This window comes from Balaenoptera musculus, chromosome 2 (genome assembly GCF_009873245.2).
Source record: "Balaenoptera musculus isolate JJ_BM4_2016_0621 chromosome 2, mBalMus1.pri.v3, whole genome shotgun sequence".
NCBI classification, from domain to species: Eukaryota; Metazoa; Chordata; class Mammalia; order Artiodactyla; family Balaenopteridae; genus Balaenoptera; species Balaenoptera musculus.
In genome coordinates this window covers 152,853,284-152,879,565 of record NC_045786.1, presented here as the reverse complement: position 1 = coordinate 152,879,565, position 26,282 = coordinate 152,853,284, and the positions used below count along the sequence as shown (strand labels likewise).

Genomic DNA, 26,282 nt, shown 5'->3' with positions numbered 1-26,282 from the left:
GGAACATTCTTAGAAGTATAAAGCACAGTTTTAAAAAATCAATTATATGTAAATGAAAAAATATTTTCCATGTGATGATAATCACAATTTTAACTATTTGATAGGCAGTTTCTGATAAATTCACTCACTAACAAAGCCACAAGAGTGAAAGACTTTGTCCCAGAAAACAAAACAGAAATCAAAAAGTCTTAGCAAGCTCTCTCATCTCTTAAATATGTGTGGAAATCACTGCTAGTGCTGATATTTAAAACTGGCTGCTTTTATCTTTAAACAACCCTGTTGTTTGAATAGACATGCTCCAGGCATCACATTTGGACCATTTGTTTTACCAGCTGTTTCTAAAAATATGTTCATGATGTAGACCTTTTCTGCCTATCACCAAAATTGCTTTTGTTCAGGGCTTTTTCCCCCTTCCACAAGGGAAAGTGTAAAGACATGGAAAACAACATCTGCTGAAAGATCCCACAGCTTCAGGGAAGGACTACAGTCATAAGCTTTGCGTGAAAAAAAAAAAAAAAAAGAACCACCAAAAAACTCCAATAAGCTACATGACTGAAGAGACTGCCACATTCTTTTGGATTAAAGGTAATCAAATATTTTAATTTGTTCATATGATCCTTGTAGCAGCAGTGACAGATGTTCCCTACATGGAAGAGGGTCTCAATTAACCTACAGCTGGCTTAATTTTCTGGCCATCCTATCAAGGGAGAGGGAAGAAGAGGGAGGTAGAGAGAGAGGAATGCAAAGTTTTTAATTACTTCTCTGCAACTGCATTCTTTCATCTATTTATTACATCTAACAAGCATATGTACAGATGAGGAGTGGTCAGGCAGTGAGGATGTACGTGACACCTAAAAGTTGGGCTAAAGAACCAATCATATTCCCAAGTGTCTGTTGAAGACCACTTCACAACCCATCTGTGTTCCTGGTTTCCAAGCACAGATTTTATACATTCTGGTAGTGGGTCATTTGCAGGATACCTCGTGCCTACTGCTGCTGTATGACCACCTGGTGTGTCCATGGACCATTTGTCAGCTGATGAACAGGACTGACCCTAGGGAACTGGTGCATGCTCAGCTCTCCAGAGTCCTACACATCATCATCATCATTATCTTTGAATTCCTCTAGCAGCTTTCCTTGCAGGGCTTAAATCATGGACTTAATTCAAACTCATGGGAAAGACAGGATTCATGACTTTTTTCAAATTACGGGTCTGGCAGAGTTCCTATATCTAAATATTCACTAGGGTTCCCTTGTTGGCCTCTTAATATTCTTTTACGTTAAAAAATATATAGAGAGAGAGCCTTTGTTTTTAATTACAAATGTAATACATACTCAACATAGCAATTTTGGAGTATGAATAACGAAATAAAACTCACCCACTGACCACCACCTGATGATAATCACTGTTAAGTCTGTTACTGATAATATAATCCTTATACCAGATGCAAAACACCAACCCTGATTTCTCAATAAACCTGATGTGCCTTTTTATTAGGCTAAATTAAATATAATACTTTCAATATTTAGATAATAAATTTCATGAAGCAAGAGGTTATTGGTATAGATTGCCCAAGAGACTGAAATGGTGGGAGGAAAGGAGAACTACGGAGACAAATTCAGTAGCTGCCTTTAGTATAGGTCACATCCTTCCTTTTATCTGGGGACTAAGGTTTTGACCTCCTCTTGACACAAAGATGGATCGTGTTATCTCAACTACAGGCTCATTCAGCTCTTCAAAACAGTCCTCTCTACTTTGCAATAAGACTTAAACTGAGAAAAAGTTCTAGGTTTAGATTGGAGTCCTTAGAAATTTTGATTTTTCCATAAGTTTTTTTGTTTGCAAACTGATTGTGTCCTTCCAGTAACATGTATTCTAGAATTTTTTTGAAATCTCCCATTCTACTTTGTGCCTTTAATCTATTTTTTTGTACTGAAATTCAAAAACTCTCTTATACTTAATATCTAAGTGACCTATGCCTGGAATAATAACTTCCTGGGGTCTCAGTGAAATTAACAGCTTGGTCTTAAGATCATTTAGTTCATAAAAAAATTTTAGACTTAGAAAGGTTTTCAGTTTTCAAAATCTACTAAATCTAGCTGCGGCAACATAGATAACACTTTAAACCTCTTTAAAGGTTTCTGGTTTCGGGAGGCTGGTTTATTTGTTTTCAGAGACAAGTAAAACATAAAAGAAAAATCTATGGGGAATGACTAACATCTAGTTGCCAACTTTTAATCAGTAAAAGATGCTACAAACAGTAACAAAACACTATTTTCGTAAAAGACGTTGATTTTAACCATCAAGAACCACCACCCCCACCCCAGACACAAGATATAATCTCAGAATATAGGGCAGTTCTGTAAATTTAACTTTGTGGAAACTCACTATATTGTCCTTACTTTTCTCATTTCACCATGGATCAGTGAAGGTTTTGGCATAGCTTGACACTAGTTTTGCTTTTGAGCTTGGGAATCACTGCTGTCATTTGCCTAATAATCTGTCCTCCATGTAGGAAGGTGATGTCACTGACCATGCATCTCTAACGCATATATTTGTTGAGTGTGTACCACGAGCTACTTAAACGAATTGCTTCACCATGTGTCCATAATCTCCTAGTTGGTCCCCTAGTGACCAATAGAGAGTTGTAGATTTGACCCCTAAATGGGTCAATAAATATACTGTCTTGTGTGGCAACAATGTCCAGTGGAAAGAAGATGACCAATTTCCACACATTTCCTCTGCATTCTCTGTTGAATGCTATCTCAGTTTAAAATAAAAAGCTCTGGGCTCTTTAAAAAAAACCTTGATACACAGTATCAGTAAAACAGCATGGATTATGGATTTAGGACACTCGGGATTTAATTCCAACCCTAATAGAAACTAATTCAGTGACCTTGAACAAATCAATTTACCTATGTAGGTTTTACTTTTGTCACCTAAAACAAAATCATTACAATGAACTCAAAAGTTCTTCAAGCATATACTCTTAAGAGTTACGTAAACTTTTAGATTATAATTTAAAAAAATTCAAAAAAGGCCTTTAGCTTTACGGGAGCTTAAAAGAGGAATTGCTATGTTTAATTCGATACTCAAGGTCACCAAGTGATATCTTAACCAGAAATCATACTAAGAGCACATTCTTCAAACTTGATGAAGCGGTTAGATCTAAAGGAATTAAAAAAATAGAATTAAAAAAATAAAATTAAAAACACTGTGTGTCTAGGGAACTCTACTCAGTACTCTGCAATGGCTTATACGGGAAAAGAATCTAAAAAAATAGTGGATATATGTATATGTATAACTGATTCACTTTGCTGTGCATCTGAGGCTAACATAACGTTGTAAATCAACTATACTCCAATAAAAATTGAAAAAAAAAAACCCACACTGTGCGTCTCTCATTGTTGAAACTTGCTTGACTTTCATAGGGTTTGTTTTTATTTTAATGTTTTAAAAATATTTAATTTGAATGCTATTAAATGAGGGCGTGTTCTCCCTGGTTGATGAGTTCTCGCTATTGCAGATGTGTCATCTGTTGTGTCACCTGTGTCATCCTTGTCTATTTCATCTCATCACGTTACACGGCTGGCCCCTGGGGACTGAGTTTACCCATTTGCTTTTATAGGGAAAGCTAGCAATAACTAAATGTAAATAAATAAAGAAATAAACAAGCAAACAAGCAAGTGAATAAACCAACCAACCACATAGGAAAATACCAGGCTATTGCAAGCATAAAGGGAGAAGAAGATGGAGACTTTACTGCATTTTGCTATGTCCCTATCAGGTCATCAATAGTGCTTAATTTACCCTTGTTTTACTCTTGTTTTCTATTATCCCTTTGATCTCAGAGGCTTTTAAAACACTAATTCTAAATTATGTTGTTTTAAAAGTCAACCCGTGTACCTCCTGCCCCCAAAGTCCCTCCTAATGGCTCCATCTTTCTTCCTTTCCTGCATCATCTCTGCATTTCCTTTTTTGCTTTCTTTCTGAGTCATAGTTCAGAACTTCACAACTCCAGGCACAATACCACAACAAGGGGACTTGCTAATGGAGAAAGCTCATAATGTCATTACTTAGCATTCTGGCTTCCAAAAGTTAATCCTATGCTCCCTCTGGGGTTGGTATACATTAGGATCTGGTTTCATAGTTTACTTGATGTTGTTCTTATACGAGTCTTGTATTTCTTCTCTGCAGATTTCTAATGTTAAAGATGCTAAAGGGACTAAGCATTAATTTATGGAGTCAAATCCTAAAGTAACAAACACCACTTCTGCAGTAACGCTAAATGTGGCTTTGTACCTGTATTTTCATAGCCTGCTCCCGTCTAATCTGTTGCCAGGTGGTAGAACACATTCTTCTCCTCAGGATATTGGATGCTCCGTCCTGCACCCTACGGGATAATCCTTTGCCTCCGACATTCAGAGGACTAAGATATAAATAAATGCTTTTGCCTGCAATGCAGGAAGGAGTCCTATATATTGTGCCCCTTCAATTCTGTTCTCCTCATTCACTGCCTGTGTCACCAAGAATGTTTTTCTCACTTTCCCCACAAAACTTATAAAGCGACAAATCAAAAAGTACAGGAAAAGAGGGGGTTCTCAGCAGGTTGCAAATATCATATCTCAGTCATTCAGATATTTGTCAGCTCAATAACTCACAGCCAAGGCTTGGGGAAGAATTACTGGGATGTGACACAGTATGTGGGCTGGAGTTCAAAGAAACTACTGCCGAAGAGGTCTGAAAGCAGGGAGGATGCAGCCCACACCCCAGCGGAGGCACAGAGTACAAAAGACAGATGTGCAAAAGGAAGGGCAAAAAATCAAGCGCCTACAAAAAAGGCAGTGTACACACTGTGGGGAGGGGACCCTGGTTTTGTACGTTTGCTTGTTTGTTTTTTTTTTAATCAAGTTTCATATATGAGATAATGTGCATATTCAAAACAATGGTGAGAAATGAGCCTCCAATGTCCTCCCACATCCTATGTGGTCTCACGTGCTTAGTGGGGAACTCAACAAATATTTATTAAGATTGACTATAAAATGGGCAAGAAGGATTCATCTTTTAAAAAAAGAAAATGACCACAAATTCCTAACCTATCAGATTTCTCTAGATCAGGAGTCAGTAGACTACCGAAATCCAGCTTGATGCCTGCTTTCTAAAATCAAGTTATATGGAATCACAGCCATAATCATTCATTTATGTATCGTCTATGGCTGCCTTTGTGTTACAACAACAGAGTTGCGTAGTTATGACAGGGATTGTGAGACTCCCAAAGTCTGAAGTGTTTAGTCTCTGGCTCTTTATTGGCTTTTGCTCTGAGTGATTACTCTGAAAAATTTGAATACTTAGCAATATAATATTGCCATGATCTTTTAGTAAAACAGGGGTATCTGCTTCAAAGCTAAGATGAAAGCAGAATTCGACAACAGAGGGTCCTCAAGCATTTTCAACTCTCCAGATTTCCCAGTTTAGGCTTCCGGATTGGTCAGGATGGATGTAATTTGTAATGAGACCCTCAGATGCTTAAGCAAGTTATACTTTCCTTGGAAAGATTCTAATAAAAGCAAACCCAGCTTTAAAAAGGTACTTTCTATTTCATTGTGAATTTTAGTTCTTAATAAATTCTTTAAGATTCTTTTCTTGCATAGAAAATTCAAGGGCCCAGAAAAGGTTTGGGGTTTTGTTTGTTTGTTTTGATTTTTCCTTTTTTATAGTTAGAGACATATAATGCAAGGAAGTGAGAAAAATGAAAGAGAAGATAAACACATGAGTAGGAATTTAAGAAATGTCAAGAGTACACATGTGTCAGAAAGGGGCCAAGGCAAGAAATGCATCCTCTCAGGTACACATTCACTTCTTTTGTTGCTGCCTATTAGCTGTAACATCTAAAACACTGTGTTCAAAGAACAGAATTATCTCAGAAATGAAGAAAATTCAGCATCTCATCAGCTCTCACTACGAGCCTCTATTCTTAGAATCCTAACATCACTTAAAGGTGGCTGTTACCTGATCATATGTTCTAAACAGGTCTGCTGACGAGCAGTGAGCTAGAAGCCCCCAGTGCACAATTACACAGGTGACATCAAGAGGGACTAACCTCACATAAGTGATGGTTTTCATCCTGAATACTGGAACCATTCCACCTTGCAGGAAGCCACAGTAAGTTGTTTAAATCACAGCTGTTTGGATAAATCATAGCTAAACAATTTCATAACCCCTATCAACCAAGGTTTTCAAAGCCTTTCAGATACACAGTAATTAATCCATCTAACAAGTATTTCCCAATCATTTAATATACTCAATACACAAACCTTCTTTCATTATTATCAAAGAGGCAGGTAGCTATTTATATATATGGGTCAATGGAGAATACTATATAATAAGAGACTGTATAACATAGTGATTCCTGTGTGGGCTCAGGGCCCCACTGACTTGGGTTCAAATCCCATTTCTCCTACTTCCTTGCTGTGTGACCTTGGGACCATCCGTTTGGCTCCTCTGTGCCTCAGTTTACTCATCTTTAAAATGGAGATGATGATAAAGCCCCTCAGGGGATTGTTATGAGGATTAAGGGAGTTAACAATGTAACGTATTTAGAACTATACCTGCATATAGTAAATGCTCAATGAATATTTACTGAATGAAGGAACAAAGATGGAGCAGTGGAAAACTTACAGATGAAGGCCTAGAAATCACTTCAAGGGGCTTTATTCAATATTATGTGTGCTGTCACTGAAAGTGGACCACAGGGGCAGCTAAAGCTGACATTAAATCAAAGTAAAATATTGTACCATCAGCAACTCAGTCAGAGACTGTATCTTGTCAAAGTAGAAGGGCAAGATCCACACTTTCCTTCTTAATTCCCAGATTTCTCAAACTCTTTCACAAAGCAATGATTAAGTATCTAACAGTAAAATTATTTTTTTAAGTTGCAGTCATTTTCTGCAATACAAAGGTTCTCATGCTGTTTTAAGTATTAATATACTAGTTTTATGGGAAAATGTGGAAGTAAAGGGCACTGCTATATTTCACTGTGAAGTTGGTTAATTAACGTGCATCAAGTAAATGAACTAAATAAAGTTCATTAAGTTTTAAAAGTTATAAAAACATAACAACTGAGTAATGGAATCATGCTGAATATCATAATTATGTGCTAAGAAATGCAGCTATTATAGTCTTTCCAAAGCTCGAGAAACAAAATTTGGAAACCTAAGAAATATCCTGTTCATCTTCATGTTACTAAGGGAGGAATTTTTGGCAACTCTATTTTGAGGAAACAAAATTAGTGAAAGCTCCACAAACGAGCATGTCATAGTTCTAAAATGCAGTGCTCTGATAAGTGTTTAAGCCCAATCCTCTGTGCACACTGCAGTAGAAATAAGAGTTATCTATTTTCAAACAGATTTGGGTTTGAACCTTACCTCTGCCACTATGTACAGGCATGTGACCTTGGAAAAGCAAACTTTTGAGTCCTGATTTTCTCAATTGTAAGATGGCCACAATAGTTTCTACATCATAATAACTGAAAATGAGATTTAAATAAAATACCATGTTTGAATGCACCCGGCACAGTGTAGCACCTTGGCCAGTGACATGCCAGAGCCAGTTCATGATAGCTGACTGCTACATTTTCAGGAATTTTCCAAGTTGGTTGTTAAACATAGCCATTATCAAAGCTATATATATATATATATATATATATATATATATATATATATATATATATATACACACACACACATATGAATACATTCTATTAAAAACAAAGGTAATAAAAGCTTAAAACTCAAGTTCATTGATATCCATAGTATCTGTATGGTGAAAAAAGTGTATAATCGTGTGCTCATGAGCATTACTTCCCAATTCTGAGTTTAATATTGTCATATCTGTGGCTTGAGATCAGCCACAGAGGGAATATTTTATACTATAGAAAGTGTCACACACTACAGATTAAGGCTGTGTGTGTTTATGTGTGTGCTGGTTCTTATCATTTACCAGCAAGCTACTATACCTGACTCATCAGGAATACCCCCTCCCTCCTCCAGCTTTCCCTCTCTCCTCCCTTATCTGCCCCCTCTCTCTTCCTCCTTCACTCTCTCCCTCCCTTCCTTCATTATCAAGTTCTTAGTCCGTAGACCCCACAAGTTTCCTCTTCCTGTGCCCTTCAGGAGAGCAAAGGGCTACAATGACATGACTGAAACATCTCATCTTAAAACCATCTGCCTTGAAACGCTTTCTCTTCTCCAGGTTAAAAATATGGACTTTTTAATCTTAAAATCCTATTTCAAAAATCAATCTATCAATTCATTTCAGACCTATTTTATACTCTCTTGTTCAACCTTTATGGATAAGGAGGTTGAATTTGTTACAAAAATTCATTTTCATACTATAAGTAAGTATCAGACAAACCAAATCATTCCAAGTTATGTGGCAAATTTCCTCGGTAATCACAGTATAATCCAGCATCTGAATAATTAACTGGGCACTGTCTTCCACCTTTGTCTCAAGAAATTCAGACTCAATTCTCAGAACTAAAGTTACTGTGTATGTCTTTTTCTTTGAAAAGAGGAAAAAAAAAAAAAGAATTTAGGTCTAAGTCGAAGTGTTGGCTCTCTAATGCTTCCATGAGTTAAAAAATAAAATAAAATATGTATCATTTGACTCAGAAAGATCCAAAGATAATCTTACCTTGAAATATGCATGAGGTAGAACCAGTGAGTTAAAAAGCTTTTTTTTTTTTTTTTCCTTTCCCTTGCCAAACACATTTATAGTTTAGGTTAAAATACATAAACAAATATATTTTATAATAAGACACATTCATATTTCCACAAATTCCTCACCAATGCAGGAACAGACACTGCTCTATATAGCAGAAATGATGGTGTTCCTCACTAACGTCTTCTGAAAAAATTTTCTGTTGATCTGTTCCTGAAGAAAACGTCTAACTAGAAGATTGATAATCTATGGGAAAACTCCTTGGAAATTAGCTCTTACATGAAATCCCTTTAGCAGTAAGCCCATTTAATCATGCCAAAGAAATCAACAAGGGTTTCTCATTGTTGTTGACGGGGAGCTTGTTTAGTTATTATCATTAGTAACTTCCCACTGTAAGTTTTGCCTCCTTAGCCAGGTAAGAAGTGCAACTTATGACCTCCAGATGCAAACCAGTTATCAGCCTTACAATTCGACTGAAAATTTGTTTTGCTCCTTTGTGAAGTTCCCTAAGGGTAAGGTTAAAAAGAGAAACAATAGGGGAGTGAGAAATAAAGGGAGAGGATTTCAAACCACATATTACAAACAGAGAACAGAATCACAGAACGACACCAAGACAGTGGACTCCACGACAAGATGGCAAGACAGATGTGCCAGACGAAACCCATGCTTGACTGCTGTACCAAGGAAAGCAAGCACAAGAACAAAACCACACAGAGATGCTGCGAGGGCAGCTCTTGGGGCTGCCGTGATCCCACGGAAATAATAATAAAGATGAGAACCCATGAAATTATAACTACAAAAGAAAGTTATCCCCACAACTCATACACTGGACTTGCTGGGTTAGCCTGGATGTATCACTTGGATGAAACACGAGATGGCGTTATTATAGCCCATGCACTGGTGATGGAGGCCATGGTTAGTTGATTCGCTATAAAAGTCTCACTGCATGCCACACAATGATCGTGGGCTCGTCCAGAAATAAAAGATACAACAAATAGTCTATATCTGCAATAAAATTCTTTTTATGCCATCAGAAATTTGGGGAGAGGGGTATGCTTCTCTGTTCTTTCTGCATGTTTTTCTTTTATTACTATTATTTTTTTCTGGCTCATTTGTCCTTTTTTTTCAATGAAATGCATTGTCATAAAGGGGAGAGTAAAGTGGCCTGTGCAGATATAAGGAAAAATAAAAAGGGGAAAGGAGAAAATGTAAATTAAAAATATATAGGAGGGGGCTTCCCTGGTGGCGCAGTGGTTGGGAGTCTGCCTGCCAGTGCAGGGGTCATGGGTTTGAGCCCTGGTCTGGGAGGATCCCGCGTGCCGCGGAGCGGCTGGGCCCGTGAGCCGCAGTTGCTGAGCCTGCGCATCTGGAGCCTGTGGTGCGCAACAGGTGAGGCCGCGGTGGTGGGAGGCCCGCGCGCTGCGATGAGGAGTGGCCCCCGCTTGCCGCAGCTGGAGAGAGCCCTCGCACAGAGACGGGGACCCAACACAGCCATTAATAAATAAATAAAATAAATTAAAAAAATATATATATATATATAGGAGGAAGAAGAGGAAAACAAAGTACTTCATTCGTTTGTACACAACTTTCTTGGATTTTGTTGGTGTTTGTTTTGTTTTGAGCGTAAATACTGGAGGGATATGCTGAAGGGGGAGAAATTTGAGATTAGGATGGCAAGAAAAGATTTTGTTGCCTTGGTTGATTTGTATATCTATATATCTCTCAGTATTTAAAAAATAATGACTCAAAAAAGTATAGCAATGAGTTTAAAATAGCCATAATGACCAAAATACTACATATGAATCAAAACAAAATAAACTGAACCACCAAAAATTCATGCGGCACAAGATGAGGTGAAACAACAGAAAATGCTCTTCAAATATATACAAAGTATATATCTATTTATATATATACACAGGAATGTGTGTATATGGATAGATATATCTGTATAATTTTTTCTCTCTACCCCTCCCAAGGATAATTGAGTTATGGAATCATCATTATAATTATGATAAAGAAAAAAACAAAACCTAAAGAAAAGTTAACATGCTTTTCCACCAAGTTAAAACAGTATCATGCATGTCTATGTTGGCTGATGTAAGAATGATGGTATGAATTTCTGTGTAAACACATGGCTGATGGCAGGGGCTGTTGTTAATCTCTGTTTACATTATTCTAATATCATTTATACTGTGTCTATATATATATGGAACAATAGGCTCTATATATTTAGTATACACACATACATAAATATATATATGTACACAGTATATATATTGGGGCTTATGGGAGAAAAAAATACAGAACAAAAAGAATAAAAGAAAACACATAAAAACCTCTCTTTTAAAACCCAATCCCTCTTTATTTATTAATTTTTCTCGGGTGCGGGGACTTGCTTAATGATTTCATTAAGCTCACTCCTTAACAACTACTTGCACTGGCATTTGAAATCAGGAAGTTCTCGTGGCATTTGAAATCAGGAAGTCTGGCTTGAAATTCTCCCTTCTACACGCCCATCCTTAACCTACTACCTAAGAAGCCCTGGCCCTAGGCCATACTGTATACGTGCAGTACTAATTTTTCAACCATAACGAATCAGAAATTCTGTGCCCCCAAACCAAGATACAGAAGAATGCTCCTTGGGGTTAATTGATTCTGCCACTGGGTGGCATCATCTGTGGTTTTTCTTGCCTGTCCTTGGATAGGGTATGCTAATTGCTGAATTAGAGACCTCTCCTTCGAGTTCTGATAATATTCTAGGCATTTCCATTCTTTGTCTACATTGTTTCTTCCCTTCTTATCCCTCCTTTCCTTTTATTCCCCTTATTTTTGTATCTGTCTTCCCTAATAGACTATGAACTCTTGGAAGGAGTCTCATCTTGTTTTTAATTTCCTAGAACCTACTCCAGTGTTTATACATAGTAGTCACTAAAAACTGTTGCATAAATAAGTGATTTATTAAACTTTGAACTGGAAGTGTATATACTTACACACTGATCTTATTGATTCCCTCTCCTTCCCAACATCACCAAAAAATCTTGGGTAATGGAGATGAATAGAATTTTTTTCATTTTTATCACTTTTGTTATTAGATTTGTTGTTGTGGTTATAAAATCTATGATAATGATCAACCCATGAACACATTTTATGCACACCATGCTTGCACTATCAATGGCCTAATAGCCAATTAGCTGATTTTTCTATACTTATATTTCTATCCTTATTCTAATTTTCAAAGCATTTTATCATTAGGGATTTAAAGGCCACATATTTGCTCCAGTCACTTAAAAATTAGCTTGGGCTGGGGTGGAGGTGGGTTATAAAAAAGTGATGCAACTTATCACTGAGTGGGTTAATGAATGAAGATAGAAACTATACCATTAAATTAGGAACATTATAACCCATGAATGTACTCTATTAATTTATAAATCAGTGAAGGAAATTCAAAAATTGGTAGGATTTAGCCTAGACCTAAATATGTGAACAGCTGTTTGCTTTGTGTACATTGAACATGTATTAGAGCTCAAATGTAAAAATTACTCATGCCCACAGACAATAATGATTAATTAAATTAATGAAATTTACATCTACTTACATCCTTCTTTCCGAAGCTAAAACAGATCTCAGATTACTTCTATCATACCTTTATTCAAAGTGTTTTTAGGTGGACCCTAAAATTCAAGGTGAATCCCGGACACTGTGACTCAGACATTCCTATGGCATTTCATTTAGGCATTTACTATTCAACTATACACTGAATAGTTACTTGACTGATGATTATTTAAACATGATTCTATTTACCAATCATGAGTTTCCATGTGGAAAAATCTTTCTAAAATTAAATAAAAATCTATTTATTTGTAATAAAAATATACAAGTTGCTAACTTCAAGTTTGCTGGAGACACGAATGACAAAATGCATTTCTATAAACTCTTAAGATTAGCAACATCATATTTAAGGTCGATAATTGCACACATTACTTTTCATCTATGGATTCTGAAAAATAAAGCTCTCTTTCTTCCTATCCTTTATTAGAAAATTATTATTGTCTTAACACTTCAGCTGCGTCCTCCACAGTGTTCCAGCAAATAAAAACTCTAAGGATTTGCTGAGCTTTTAACAATTCCGTGCCAGATTTTCATATTATAAATACTTTACTGAGGCATCTCAAACTGATAAAGACTAAGAACCCAGTTCTACCTGGAGAACATAAATAGGGATAAGCTCTTGGTGTTTTGCCACATTTAAATTTCACCGTAATGGGTAGGGTATTATGTTTAGTGTGAGTAACAAAGAGGAGCAAAGTAGCAATAACACCAAATGCAAATGTGAGGACTGTAGATTTGAGAAGTAAAAATACATCTGAGAATCACTCTGGGAATAGTAATTATTTTGTGATCTCAGATTACTGCCATTAGTTTAAACATCTCCCTCAGTCCAACCATTGTAAGTTGCTTAGCACAGTCCTATTGATAGATGGATGTGTTTCATCTTTACTTCCTTTTACTGTCTGCCCTCTGGTGCAAGTGCTGTCCCTTGAGATTTGATCAAAGGACACTTAACAAAAGTGGAGGCAAAAAAACCCGGCTAATTGACAACCAGAAAAATGTATCCCTAGATAATGGCTGGATGAATCAATATAGTTGTTAATTACTGCCATGCCCATTTCTCAGGTGCAAAAGGCATTTTTTTTTTCATTTTTTTCCTCTGCTCTGTGAACCCTGCCCCCAGGATTTTTAGAATCTTAAGACCATAAACCACATAAAATTCAGACAATTGATAATTTTTAATTATACAGAAGCGAATCTGACAATACATTAGTTTGGATGTTATTTTTTTTTTCCAAAAGATGGAGACACTGGGCATAGGAGTTGGGGGGAGGGAGAGAGAAGGAATGAAAAGTGAATTTAATCCCTTTATCTGTATTTCAGAATCCATTCCCACATTTTAGATCATGAAGGTGAACTTACTAAAGACCTTAATTTTTATTTGGCTTCCACAATCTCATGAGAGAATCCCATTTCCTAGTGGTTACTTGAATCCTCTCCAGCTTGTCTATTTATTGTTGTTGTTGTTGCTGATTACAAAGAGGTAAGAAGGACAATGAAATATGCATTTACTGCACAATTTAACATCAATAGAAGTGTAGTTGGGAAGAAAAGGGTTTATATGCAAAGACATAAATCTAAACTACCAAATAGACACCTCCTTCTTTTGTAGGGGACACAATCAATGTTTACAAATTAGGAAAGTTAAAATCCTGACTCTGAACTTTATGTACTTGAACAGTTTTTCAAATATTCTTCTGAATATATTTATTTGATACAGATGGATTCATTATGATTTTATAGTTCACAATTTCAATTCTGGGTTCTCAAAGCAAATGTCCAGAAAATGCAACTCACTATAAAATGATCTAGTTCCCAGCAAAAGAAGGGACAGGGTAAGGTAGAGAATTATTTTTGCTAAAGAAACATGGATTTTGTTAGGGTGATACTTACTTGTATGAAATCATATATTTTAAAATAATTCAACAGGTTTTATTTAGCTGTTTAAAGGGAGATGAAGTGAGAGGTATGAAAAATCTCCAATTTTCATTTAAGATTATGAGGTATTTTGAGAGTCATACAAATTCAGTCAACAAATACTAATTGAGCTTTCACTCTGTGCCTTGCTCTCATGATTTAGGCTTTTTTAAAAAACTCATTTACATATGTTCCAGCAAAAATATACAGAGAAAACTTGAAATCCATTGGATGTAAAAGGTTTCTAAACTACCATTAACCACACTCTAAAAAAATTTAAGTTGTCCTTAAAGAACTAAGCTACACGACTAAGCTACACCAAACCAGGGTGATCCCTAAATGCCAAAGTGGGTTGTGAGTATAAAAGTCATTTGCTTACATCTGACTCAAAACCAGCAGCTTTGAAACCCAAAGAAATATCATTTCATTTAAAACTTGATGCCCACATGAACACAAAAGTTGTTGAATATAACATATGCTAAAGTTATGAAAAGTTTATACAAACTTATGAAAAGCAAGAGCTTCTAGTGGACCTAAATTAATCAGGAAAGAACCTGTAGAAGTTAAATACCTTATTACTGAGACAGCCTTGAAAATCATAAATTTGCTAACAAAGTAAGAGAAGATAAGGTAATTTCAAGTAAGATAGAACAAGATTAGCCAAATTTAGTGTATTTCCAGCAAACATCAGGCCTGGAAAAGAGTAAAATTTTAGAAACTGAGGTAGTGAATTAGAATGTTCAAACTTAGAATTTTAATCTCAATATTCACACAGAATCTCAGGATTAACAGTTTATGTCAAAGTTATGTAAATGTCACCATTGTCCACTGCTGCATGGGCAACGGAAGACTTCTCTTTAGGCAGTGTGAAACTTAGCCCCAGCAACAACTGGTTTGATGGTTCTGATTTTTAATCTGTAATATTTCTGGAAAATCTTAAGGCTATAGAGATATTTCTCATACAATGCAAAAAAGGACTTGATAGTTCTAAGCATGTAATCTTCATCAGTATTAATCAGGTTCCCAGGGCAAAACCTCTGCATCAATAGGTATATCTATCTCCTTCCTGCATTAAATATGCCTCTGACATATTTCCCTGTGCATCTGAATCACTTAACAGGAATACGTTATGGAGTAAATTTAGAAAGAAGAAATGCTCATTCTTCAAATGTGATGAGTTAAATAATCCCAGGCAGAGGGGATCAATATCAGCCTCTTAGAGCCTACATGTTAGCTCCTTCGGAGTGGGCATTCTGTCACCTGCTTTATTTATATATTCCCTCCCATACTCCCTTGCAGAACACAACAGATTGTTTTAAAAACTGTTTTTATTCCCCCACCCGCCCCATGTAATTATATCACTCAAGAAATGCTGGCATTGAATTTCTGTCCTCTGCTTTTGAATCAGATGAAACACCTATGCAGTCACTGAAAAGCAAATGGACTTAGTCTGGGGCTTTTCAAGTTTGGGCCTGTTTATGTTCAATACCAAATGGTAACATATACCCACAACCTGGGGAGCCATAGACCTTGTGAATCAGAGATCTAGAAAAGCCCTCTGTCTTCTTATGGAGGTTGCTATGGAGATGACGGTGTGTAGGAGGGGGAGGTAGTAGGGGAAGACAGTGGTGATAATTGAGAATGATCAAGCCTAGATTTTTATAAGAAGACTTAATATCCAGAGATTTGATAAACATTGTTACATATATACAGATATCACTGCTATGAAAGCAAGAAAACCAGAGAAAGGATACACAGAGAATCCAAATTGAAAGCTAGATATCTTAAATTATTGCCCACAAAATCAGTGAATTTAACATGTATCTTGCAGATCATGCCCTATTCATTATCTGAATCCTTAATATGTAGCACATACCTAACATACACAACTGACCCTCAAAAAATATTTGTTGAACTGAATTCTGTTGGAGAGGTAAGTTAGATAATAAAGTTCCATATTCTATTTTCCAACATCTCATTTGTGCAAACTATTAGAAAAGGAAGGATTCAAATCTAGAGATACACTGTATCCTGCCTGAGGGCTCAGAAATATTTATGAAATGAATGAATAAATGAATTAATTAACTAATGAAAATTTGTTGCCCACGTTCTGGTATAGATTAGACGTATCTTCCCTTTAGAGTTAAAACTTCACTTAGAACACTGAGATTATGACCCAATAATCTGAAAAAAAATCTGACCAGCCAGGTCACAGTTACTTTCCTACCACACAACTGAGCTTCCAAAGGAACAGATCACACTCTAGAATGGAAAGGCCCTGCATATTATTGACATGTCCCTATGTAATGCTAAGAACAGGAACCCACAGAACTTCCTGGATCCAAAGCCATTTGCAAGATACCAAGCAGTCAGGCTTCCACAAAATCTGAAAATTGTAAATAATTTTAGGGTAACAAATGGAAGATTTTCACTTTTGTTATACTAATTTTTTTAATGAATCTTAAATTTCTCTAGAATTAACAAAGGAAATGTTTAAGGGCTCTCCTTTATTTTTAAAGAAAAGGAAAAAAAATTAAAGCAACCCAAAGAATCAACTAGAAAATCTATTTATCTCTCTTAGCCTTTATAGAAATAAGATCCTAACCCAACTCCAGCTTTTAACTCTATTAAACATACACAGAAATTCGATGATATCTGTTCTCTATTTTATATATATATATGCATATATATAAATATTTAACTTATAGCAAGTCTCAAAACAGACGACTTGGGAAAGTTGATAGGAAATAATCAGGGACTGCAGTTGCCTGCTGGACATTATATCATATATAGCTCACTATAAAGAAAGACCATAAAACATCAAAATGTATCTGGGTGCAAATGGGGAACACACTGAAGCTTCTAATTGCCAAAGTCCTCTCAACTTCAGCACAGTAGATACATTTCGAAGCATCTCAGCCGTTGACATGGCATGGTTCTGTCCTAATTTTGTGTTTACTACGTTATATTGCTGCACAAATTCTCTAAACACACAATGAACAAAATTAGTATAAATATAATACCATGCTAACTGCTGTTGAAATCCCATGGAAAAAAAATTTTTTTGGTTGTTTGGTTTTGGTTTTTGATTTTGTTTTGTTTGCCCCTGAGAGTCAGAACAGTTCATGAGGTTTACATGATGTTTATGGCTCCACTTTGGCTTTATGTTTTTTTGACGTCAATCCAATATAGAAGTCTCACGTCCCCACCCCCTGTCAATTTCGTAGCTGCCACCGGCTGCTATACATTTGCTGTTTTGGCGGTTAATCTGGGTGTCTGATTGCTCCAAGTTATGTCTTATGGACTTTTCTTTAGCTAGTCAAGGAAGTGACTTTAAATTTCCCTGGGATCTTATGGCTCCTTCCATGGGATTTGATGCTTTCGATTATATATTGATATTTATATATGTATGTACATACATATATAGATACAGGAAATACACACATTAACACACTATAATATATATATATATATAAAACACATGTATATTCACATATACGTATGTATTGGTTTTTGCAAATGAAAAAATGAAGCAAGCAAAACAAGACTGACCTAACCTACCTGTACTCGGCTCACATTCAACGAAGTCTTCGTCATCACTTGAACATTCAGCAGATGAAACAAGGTCATCTGATGTTGGCTGCACATGTCACAGAAAACATAATGAGGTAGGGGGAAGAGAGAGGAGAGAGAGAGAGATAAGGAAACCAATGAACAAAAGCATGAAAGACTTATCACTGTGTCCTGCCTCCATCATCATTGCTGTCTCTCTTCTCTAAAGAGGGTATGCTGTAGGGTAGAGAATTTTAACTCCTGTGTAGCTTTGAATGGCTCTGGGTCCAGACAGTCTGTGTGGGTCTATGTAAAGCTGAGTGACCCAAGGTGGTTTGAGGAGGCTCAAGCCTGTCCTGTCCCTGTAGATCACATTGTGCAGCCTGACTCTATCCTGACTTTAATTTCAATTTTGAGAATCAGAAGGGCAGGAGAAGGGCTATTGCAAATGGTGGCAATACAAGGGAGCAAGCCAGCACAGAACTACACTGCAGCTTGGAGAGGGTTTCAATACATATGGTGTGCAGTCTCAAGTGTATGATTCGGTGGTCGTGAATCTATAGGCTGGCATAATTAATGAACACTGTGGAATGCAGTCTGTTTGGGAATAGCATAATGGCTTCTCTCACTATCAGCGATTCTTCATGTAATTGCTGCAGTTCGTTGAATTAGTAACGTTGACCAGCAGACATACACTACAAGACAGCCTCTGGACACAGGTAAGGCTGTTTCTGAAGACAGCAGAAAAAATTTTGATTGCGACAAAAGTAATTCAATTTGAGACAATTGTTTTTTTCTATTGAATCCTGCAGAAATTCCCCAATGCCAGGGAATCTGCTGCTGCAAGAAATATAGGGGACTGTGGGTGTGGGCAGTAAGAAGGCCCCTTGCTACACAGTAGACGAGAAAAGTACTTTCTGTACCTGGTACATTCTACATGCACAATAAATACTCTTTCAATCATTCCATCAATTATTAAGCTACAGATCGTGTCTAAAAACCAAACTTTTGTCCTACTCTGTGCATAAGAGTACTCAATATATAGCAGTTGTTCAACAAATGCTCATTGATTTCTCCTTCCTGATGTTAATAATATTAACTGACTTGCCGGTCTTATTATTCCCAAAGCATTGAAGCCTGAATCCATATTCAAGAGGAAAAGCAATTACAAGTCAGATGCTGTGCTAGACATGTATATATGCTTATTAGTTGTAGTTACTACTAATTAATTAGACACAATTCTCACAATGATCCTTTGGGAAAGGGATAATTACTACACTTTTAAAGGGAACTGAAGTTCAGAGAGGTTAAGCAAGTTGCTAAAGGACCCGCAGCTAGTAAAAAACATAGTGAAGATTTGAATAGATACATCTTAGTCAAAGTCTGCATCTGTAGCTCCCATAGGCTTCTCTATACCCCTTCTTACAAGATGTTATGGACTGAACTGTGCCCCCTCCCAAATTCATATGTTGAAGTTCTAACCCCCTAGTACCTCAGAATGTGACTGGTATGTGGAGATGGGGTCTTTGGAGAGGTAATGAAGTTAAAATGAGGTCATTTGGGTAAGTAAATCCAATATGACTGTTGTCCTTACAAAAAGATGAGATTATGACACACACACACACACACACACACACACACACACACACACACATAGGGAAGGCCATGTGAAGGCACAGGGAGAAGACAGCCATCTACAAGCCAGGGGGAGAGGCCTCGGAAGAAACCAACACCCCTGACATCTTGACCTCGGAATTCTAGCTTCTAGAACTGTGAGAAAATAAATTTCTGTTGTTTAAGCCACCCTGTCTATGGTACTTTGTTACGGCAGCCCTAGCAAATGAATACACATGGCAACCCATATGCTTAGTGTTTCCAGACAACATCCTTCTTGAAACAGACATAGTAGGCATAGAATTGCCGGACACAGCAAAGAACGGTAGAAAAACCACATTAGGTAATGGATTTTGCTTAATTAACAGTGGCAGAGAGGTGCCTTAAACCACGTAATTGATCTTTATTCAACACCTGTCAGGGAGATACTTCTACCTCTGCTTCTCATTAAAGTTAATAGAAAAAGATTTTTCAAACATACTATTTTTATTTTCAACTAGACACTACTGAAATGTGCATTTCATTTCCACAACTGGTGCTGGCAGCTGTATCCTGGAGCGCATTATTCGCGTTAGAGAGACCATGAGCTCACTCTTTTGGAGTTTCCTGCTATGATGGGGCCCAATACGGGTCCACTTCCGCTCATTTAGGGAAGGGAGGTGATGATAAGAGAATAAATATTAACTGTGTAAATGCGGAAGCAATTATAAGAGGCAAACACCACTTTGGGAAGGGCCACAATTATTGTTTGATTGTTCTAAAGCATGCATTTTCTATGGGGATGATATCCACCCACGTCCCTCCCCCAGCCAGCAATAATTGTTTTGGGCAAAAGGGGGAGCATCTTAGATATGAAAATGGCTTGTGATCAGCCAAGAGCCACAGTACTAAAATGAATATACAGTATCTCTGGTATTAAAATTTTATGGAGAAGGACAATTAGGAAAAGGTCTAAAAGTCTTCTTAGAGGCTGGTAATGAAAAAGAGGTTGGGAATACATTTCTAAAATGTAATCAATCGAAAATTAATTGTCGGTGACTTGATTATAAGGACCTTACAGAATGGCCCATATAGGACTTAACTAGCTTTGATCCCTAGAAAACTGGTGAGTTAATGAAAATCTAGTGAGCTTGTCTCAAGAACTGAAGGCCAGGCAATAAAGTTTAAAAAGGTCACTGAGCAAATATATAAAAACAATGCATAACTCCAATAGAAACCAAAAAAGGCATTAACATATTAGTGGAATCTTTAACTTAATACCAAAAATTCTCTTAATTTTTAAGAGAATTAAGATTTTACTTAATCCTTAGAATTATCTTAATTTTTGTTGGCCAAAGAAACAATGTAAGGTTTTTTTGTTTGTTTGTTTTTGTTTTCTGTCTTTTTTAAGATAAGTACTAGGCTCTGCAGTGGAGAGGATATTTCCTATTTTCCCCTCAGCTTCCCCCGCCTCCTCTAATACTTCACAGGTTCTTGCCCCTGTGGTTTGAGTGACACTGTCCCCAGCCCCACTCCCCTCCCCCATAACCACCTCCACTTCTGTCCCCCAAATGGGCCCCTAATCCCCCTGGCAGGCCCCAAACCTATGCTCACCCATGTTCTCACTCCCTGTGCCTCACTTCCCAGAGATTTTTTTTTTTTTTAATATGAGTATGGATGAGAACAAGTTTCCTCCCAGGCAATGGAAACACATTTTGCCAGTAGCTCCTATAAATGGTGACTAGACTCAAAGAAGATGAGATGACAGGCAGTCTAGAGAGTGTGGAAAGATTGGGCTTAGCTTTAGACAGCATAGCTATGAATCCCAGCTCCTAAACATATAGTCTGTGACCTGGGGAAGCCAGTTACTTCCCCTCTCCGGGCCTCAATTATTTTCATCTGTAAATTGGGATTAAACAGAGTGATTTGTTATCGACTGAGCATGTGATTTAAGTGTACTGTTAAAAGTGAAGCTCTGTTCTTGGCATATGGTACATGCTCAATAAATATGAGCTAAAACTAGTTAACTAATTCAATCAATCAATCAATCAATCAATCAATAACAGGAATGTCAAGCCTGGGAGCCACTCCTAATTTAAATAGATGCGCTATCTGCCTATGCACTCTATCTTTAAGGATTTATCCCCCATTAGAACTGCTCTTCATTGCTGATAATTCCTTACCTCCATTTAATGGTACAAACACCATTTCTGGTTGGATCTGCCGTGAAGAGAGATAAAGAAAAATATACTCATGAAGATGCCAAGAGAGCTTAAAAAGCCATTGGAAGATCTGTTTCCAGTGGCTGTGGATCCAAACATTGCGTGTGGTCTTCTGTGAATTCAGCCCCTTCCTTTCTGTCCCTCAGACTTCACCATCACCATTTACAGATTCAGCCAATGCAGCTCCCAAAGCAATTACAAACATCTCAATCCTCTCCTGGCCCAACACGGCAAACAACGCTTATCTGGAGAACCTGGCATCTAACACAGCCACGCTTGCCACAAAACACTGTGTAGTTTCAGAAATGCTTTCTCTGCCAGGGGCAGGAAGCTTTGATTTGCAAAGGGCTCAGGATTCAGATCACTATTTTTAGGGATTTTTAAAAAATGACTTCTGTCCTTGCCACCTAAACACAACAACAAAACTTACAAACCAAGGTTTTTGGATATACACTTAGGATCACATCCTAAAGTAATGATTATTTGATCCAAAATTACTCTCAGAAAACCCAAGGCTTTCTTTTAGTAGCTTTTTAATTTTTCTTGTCTGTGCCCTTCCCCAGTTACAAGCAAATGCGGGGTCTGACTCTGACCCTTGGAAGAAAAGGCACACTTCCCTGATTATTGGTTCCCATGACTGGTGGAGTATGGTTCACTACTGCAGTATCTCACAGACTTGGGGTACAATTATCATGAGAAGAATGGAACGATGGACTTTTTCCCTTAAATAAAACGCAGGAGCCCTAGGCTGTGTGTTTGTGTGCGTGTGTGTGTGTGTGTGTGAGTATTTTCTTACAATCACAACCATTTTTCATTGTTACTCATAATTCCTTAGAAAGAAGAGCAGTTAGTACTTTTGAGAGGAAAAAGATATTTGAACTCTCTAGAATCATGCCTACTAATTTACCACTTATTAAACACTTGCTATATTCAGGCTTTGCGCTAAGCAGTGATCACATATTAACTCTTTCAGAACTCATAATGACCAAGGGTACAGACGTTTGTAGTGACATCTGCTGTTTTTAACTGTTCACCATCCACGCTCCTTCGAGTAGCAGTATTGCCTTAGGAAATTTCTCTGTTCATATAGTTATGTGAGGAATGTTCATCAAGTTGCCTTCCATGTCATCTTAACTTTTTTCCCTCACAATGATCGTCTAAAGGTCTCATAATTCCTAATGGCTAAGCTTAAAGTGTTTACATACTGTGGTTCCCATATGTCAAATATCAACATTATCTACAAGTCATTCAACGAAGAATAGAAGATCCATAACCACTCCCCAACCAAACAGTTTCTTAGTGGCTAAGTGACTAGGTCAACCATCATTGATATGGAACTATATCATCAGGTGCTTTGTTCATTCATTCATGCATAATAAATGTTTATTGAATGCCTATGTGTCCAGCCTTGTAACAGTCAGGAGGGATAAAGCGATAGATAAAAACAGTTCTTTTGTGCTGGGAATTCACAGTCTCTGAAGAGACTGTCTGGTCAACGGGCAAACTTGACACAGTAAACTGAATGCTATGACAAGAGTAAGCATAAGGTGATAAGGGAGCATATAGCAAGGGAGCAGAGAGAGCTCCTAGGCAGAGGGGCATGTGGAAAATGAGCCCTCAGGGACAGGCAGTAGTGAAGCAGGGGAACGCTGAGAGCTTTGAGAAGGAAAAGGGCATCCTAGGTGACATCGACAGTCTTTGTAAAGGCTCAGAGATATGAAAATGCACAGCTTATTTGTACACCCACGAGGAGTATGGGATGACTGGAGTGAAGAGATGTACTAGAATGACAGTATGACAGCTCCTTGCGTTATCGTGTTGTTCCTGCAAACTTGGATAATGAGCATGAATTTAATATCCTGCCCTATCAGACTCCTCTCCTTCTTCCCGTCCCCACATCTCACCAGTGTCATCCATCACATTCCCTTAGGGAGCTAATAATACACGTGGTTTCAGAACACAGTGCACGGGTCTGACTGTGCCAGTCCCTCCACAGTGCAGATGAAAGACCTTTCCTTGCCTTCTCAAGGGGAGGAAGATATTCTTCTGTCCCTATATATTAGCCAAGTCCTATATTAAAAATAATAATTCATACTACCCTATTTTAAAATATGTATCTCATATTTTTAATCCACATGTTGAAATTACTTGGTTCTGTATTAGGACTCATAAAACTAAAGATAGGTATTATAATAACTTTCAATAAAATATCTCTCTGGCAGGAGCCCTCTTTATTCCTTTCCTGAAAGATTTTTTATTGCATTTATATTCTTTTTTTACCCCTACCAGTGTTTATTGAAATTACCTTAGAATAAACTGGGACAGGAGAAAGCTCAAAACTCTGTCCACCCAAGTAAATTTATTTACAAGATATATTTACCTTCCAATTCCCTCAGTTTCACAAACCTGGCTTCTCATTTTCCTCCAATGAGTTATTGTTTCTATAATCACCTGCTTCTAATTATTTACTCTGAAGGGCTCTACCTCATCTCAGTACAGGGATGGTTCTACACCATTCTTCATCGTTATTCGTTATTCAGCATTGAGAAAAATATCTGCTTCCGTGGTCAGAACCCCTTAAGAGAGTTTCACTATGTCCCCTTCTTGCTGCCCAGATGCCGATTTGTGACTTCAAAATTCCAACCTTTAGCCCTTTATCTTATACTGAGGATAGGCTAATCACTTGAGGGGATGATCTTTTTTTTTCCACCCAGCTCCTTGGAAGCACGGTTATTTGACCGAGATTAAGCAGCAGATAAAATAAGTCCTGCCACAGAACGGCTTTATGAAATTATAAATAACACACTCAAGAATGATGATCGCCTTTCTTCCAGTGAAAAAGGAAAGGAGAAAGGCCCATAAATATTCTGAAGTCCCACAGAAAACAGCCATACGTCTCTGCAGCTGCTTCATGCTAAAAAGAATTAAATTCCTTCAAATGCTTGGTGTTTTAGTTTTTTGTCTCTAAACTTCCATTCTGAGATGGAGCTGGAGTTAAGTATCTCATATGAGGGATGGTCTCATTCAGCTTCATTATGAGTATTTATTCTCTGTTAAAAAAAAAAGATGTCTGAGATACTTTTAATTAAAGTACATAGACTCTAGATCAATCAATAATCTTTAATGAGATTTGAAAAGTTTGACATCTCAATTTAAATTTCTTTGTTAAGATTTTCTTTATCAAACTGCTGCCATTGCATAGTCCAATCTTTGATCAATGCTAATAGATACCTCCCCCCCACCCCCCACACACAAACTACTGGATGATTTTTAGACTGAACCAAAGGTAGGAAAACCCGGAGCTTGGGCAAGCTTGTTAGAAGTGATCATCTCATCCCTCCCTTCTTCCCCACCAACCCCACCACTACACCCAGTTCAAGCCCAATCCAGAAACAACCTTAAAGCATGGTAAGGTTGTCTGAGTGTGATTATCTAGACCCTCATTTTATTCTGAACATCCGCTTTATAGTCATCTTCAAAAGAACCAACCAACACCATTATGAGAAAATGAAACAAACGATTTGAACTTGTCATACTCAAGTGTAAAAGACAGAGGCATATCATGAGGCAGGTTCTGAACAATGGAAACAAAGGGACAAAGTTCCAGTCTGGTTAAGATGCTTTCTGAGTTCCCCTTCCGTCTACCTCTATGCGCCTAAGTATCTTTACTGGAACAACACTGTGAATTTTTTTTTTTTTTTTTAAAGCACTTTTCTTTTTTATAGCTACTTTATTTATTTATTTTATTTTATTTTTGGCTGTGTTGGGTCTTCGGTTCATGCGAGGGCTTTCTCTAGTTGAGGCAAGTGGGGGCCACTCTTCATCGCGGTGCGGGGACCGCTCTTCATCGCGGTGCGCGGACCGCTCTTCATCGCGGTGCGCGGGCCTTTCACTATCGCGGCCCCTCCCGTTGCGGGGCACAGGCTCCAGACGCGCAGGCTCAGTAGTTGTGGCTCACGGGCCCAGCCGCTCCGCGGCATGTGGGATCCTCCCAGACCAGGGCTCGAACCCGCGTCCCCTGCATTAGCAGGCAGACTCTCAACCACTGCGCCACCAGGGAAGCCCAACACTGTGAATTTTTAAAAAGTCTTCTGGAGTTCATGTCATTGTGGTTTTTCAAGACATTACTTTCCTCTCTACTCTCTACCTGGAGACAACCACTTGCCAAATAAGACATGACGACCCACATATTTTACTTGGCTCATATTTCCTTGGAATGAGGTTTTAAGAGAATTGCCCTGGGCTACAGACATTGCATTCGGCATGACCAAAATTAGTTAATTGGGACAGAGCTTTGTCAGAAAACTGAATATAAAAAATAAGAGCAAACAAAAAACAAATAAAAAAACCCCATTTTTCTGGATATATGATTTTATGGATGCATGTATTTACTTATTCAATCAGTCTTCCCTCAACAAATGTTTACTAACAGCCTATCGTGTGTCAGTCACTCTGCTGAGGGCTAGATACAGTCAGTCCTTGTCCTCCTGGAGTTTACAGGCTACTAGGATTTGAGCCAGGCTGAACTAGAAAGCACTGAGTGATGCTAAACCATCAACTACAAAAACTTGAAATTAATGTGAGGTTCGTAAGTGGTACCCACTGTAAAAAATTGATTACCCGCTATCATTAAAGACAGTAGATTATATAGGAATCCAAGCGAAGAGTAT

At 37.6% G+C, this 26,282-nt stretch overlaps 1 protein-coding gene across 3 annotated transcripts in view; it reads right to left on the bottom strand.

Annotated features, from left to right (window-relative positions):
- LOC118890249 (neurexin-3-beta) overlaps positions 1 to 26,282 on the bottom strand; it is a 572,537-nt gene that overhangs the window by 31,718 nt on the left and 514,537 nt on the right. For 2 of the 3 annotated variants that reach the window (XM_036842801.1, XM_036842800.1), the window contains exon 6: positions 17,807 to 17,885. In XM_036842801.1, coding sequence (XP_036698696.1) covers positions 17,807 to 17,885 — 79 coding nt within the window. Of the gene's footprint in view, positions 1 to 17,797; positions 17,886 to 26,282 lie in introns of all 3 variants that reach the window. The other variant, XM_036842799.1, reaches the window with a different exon arrangement.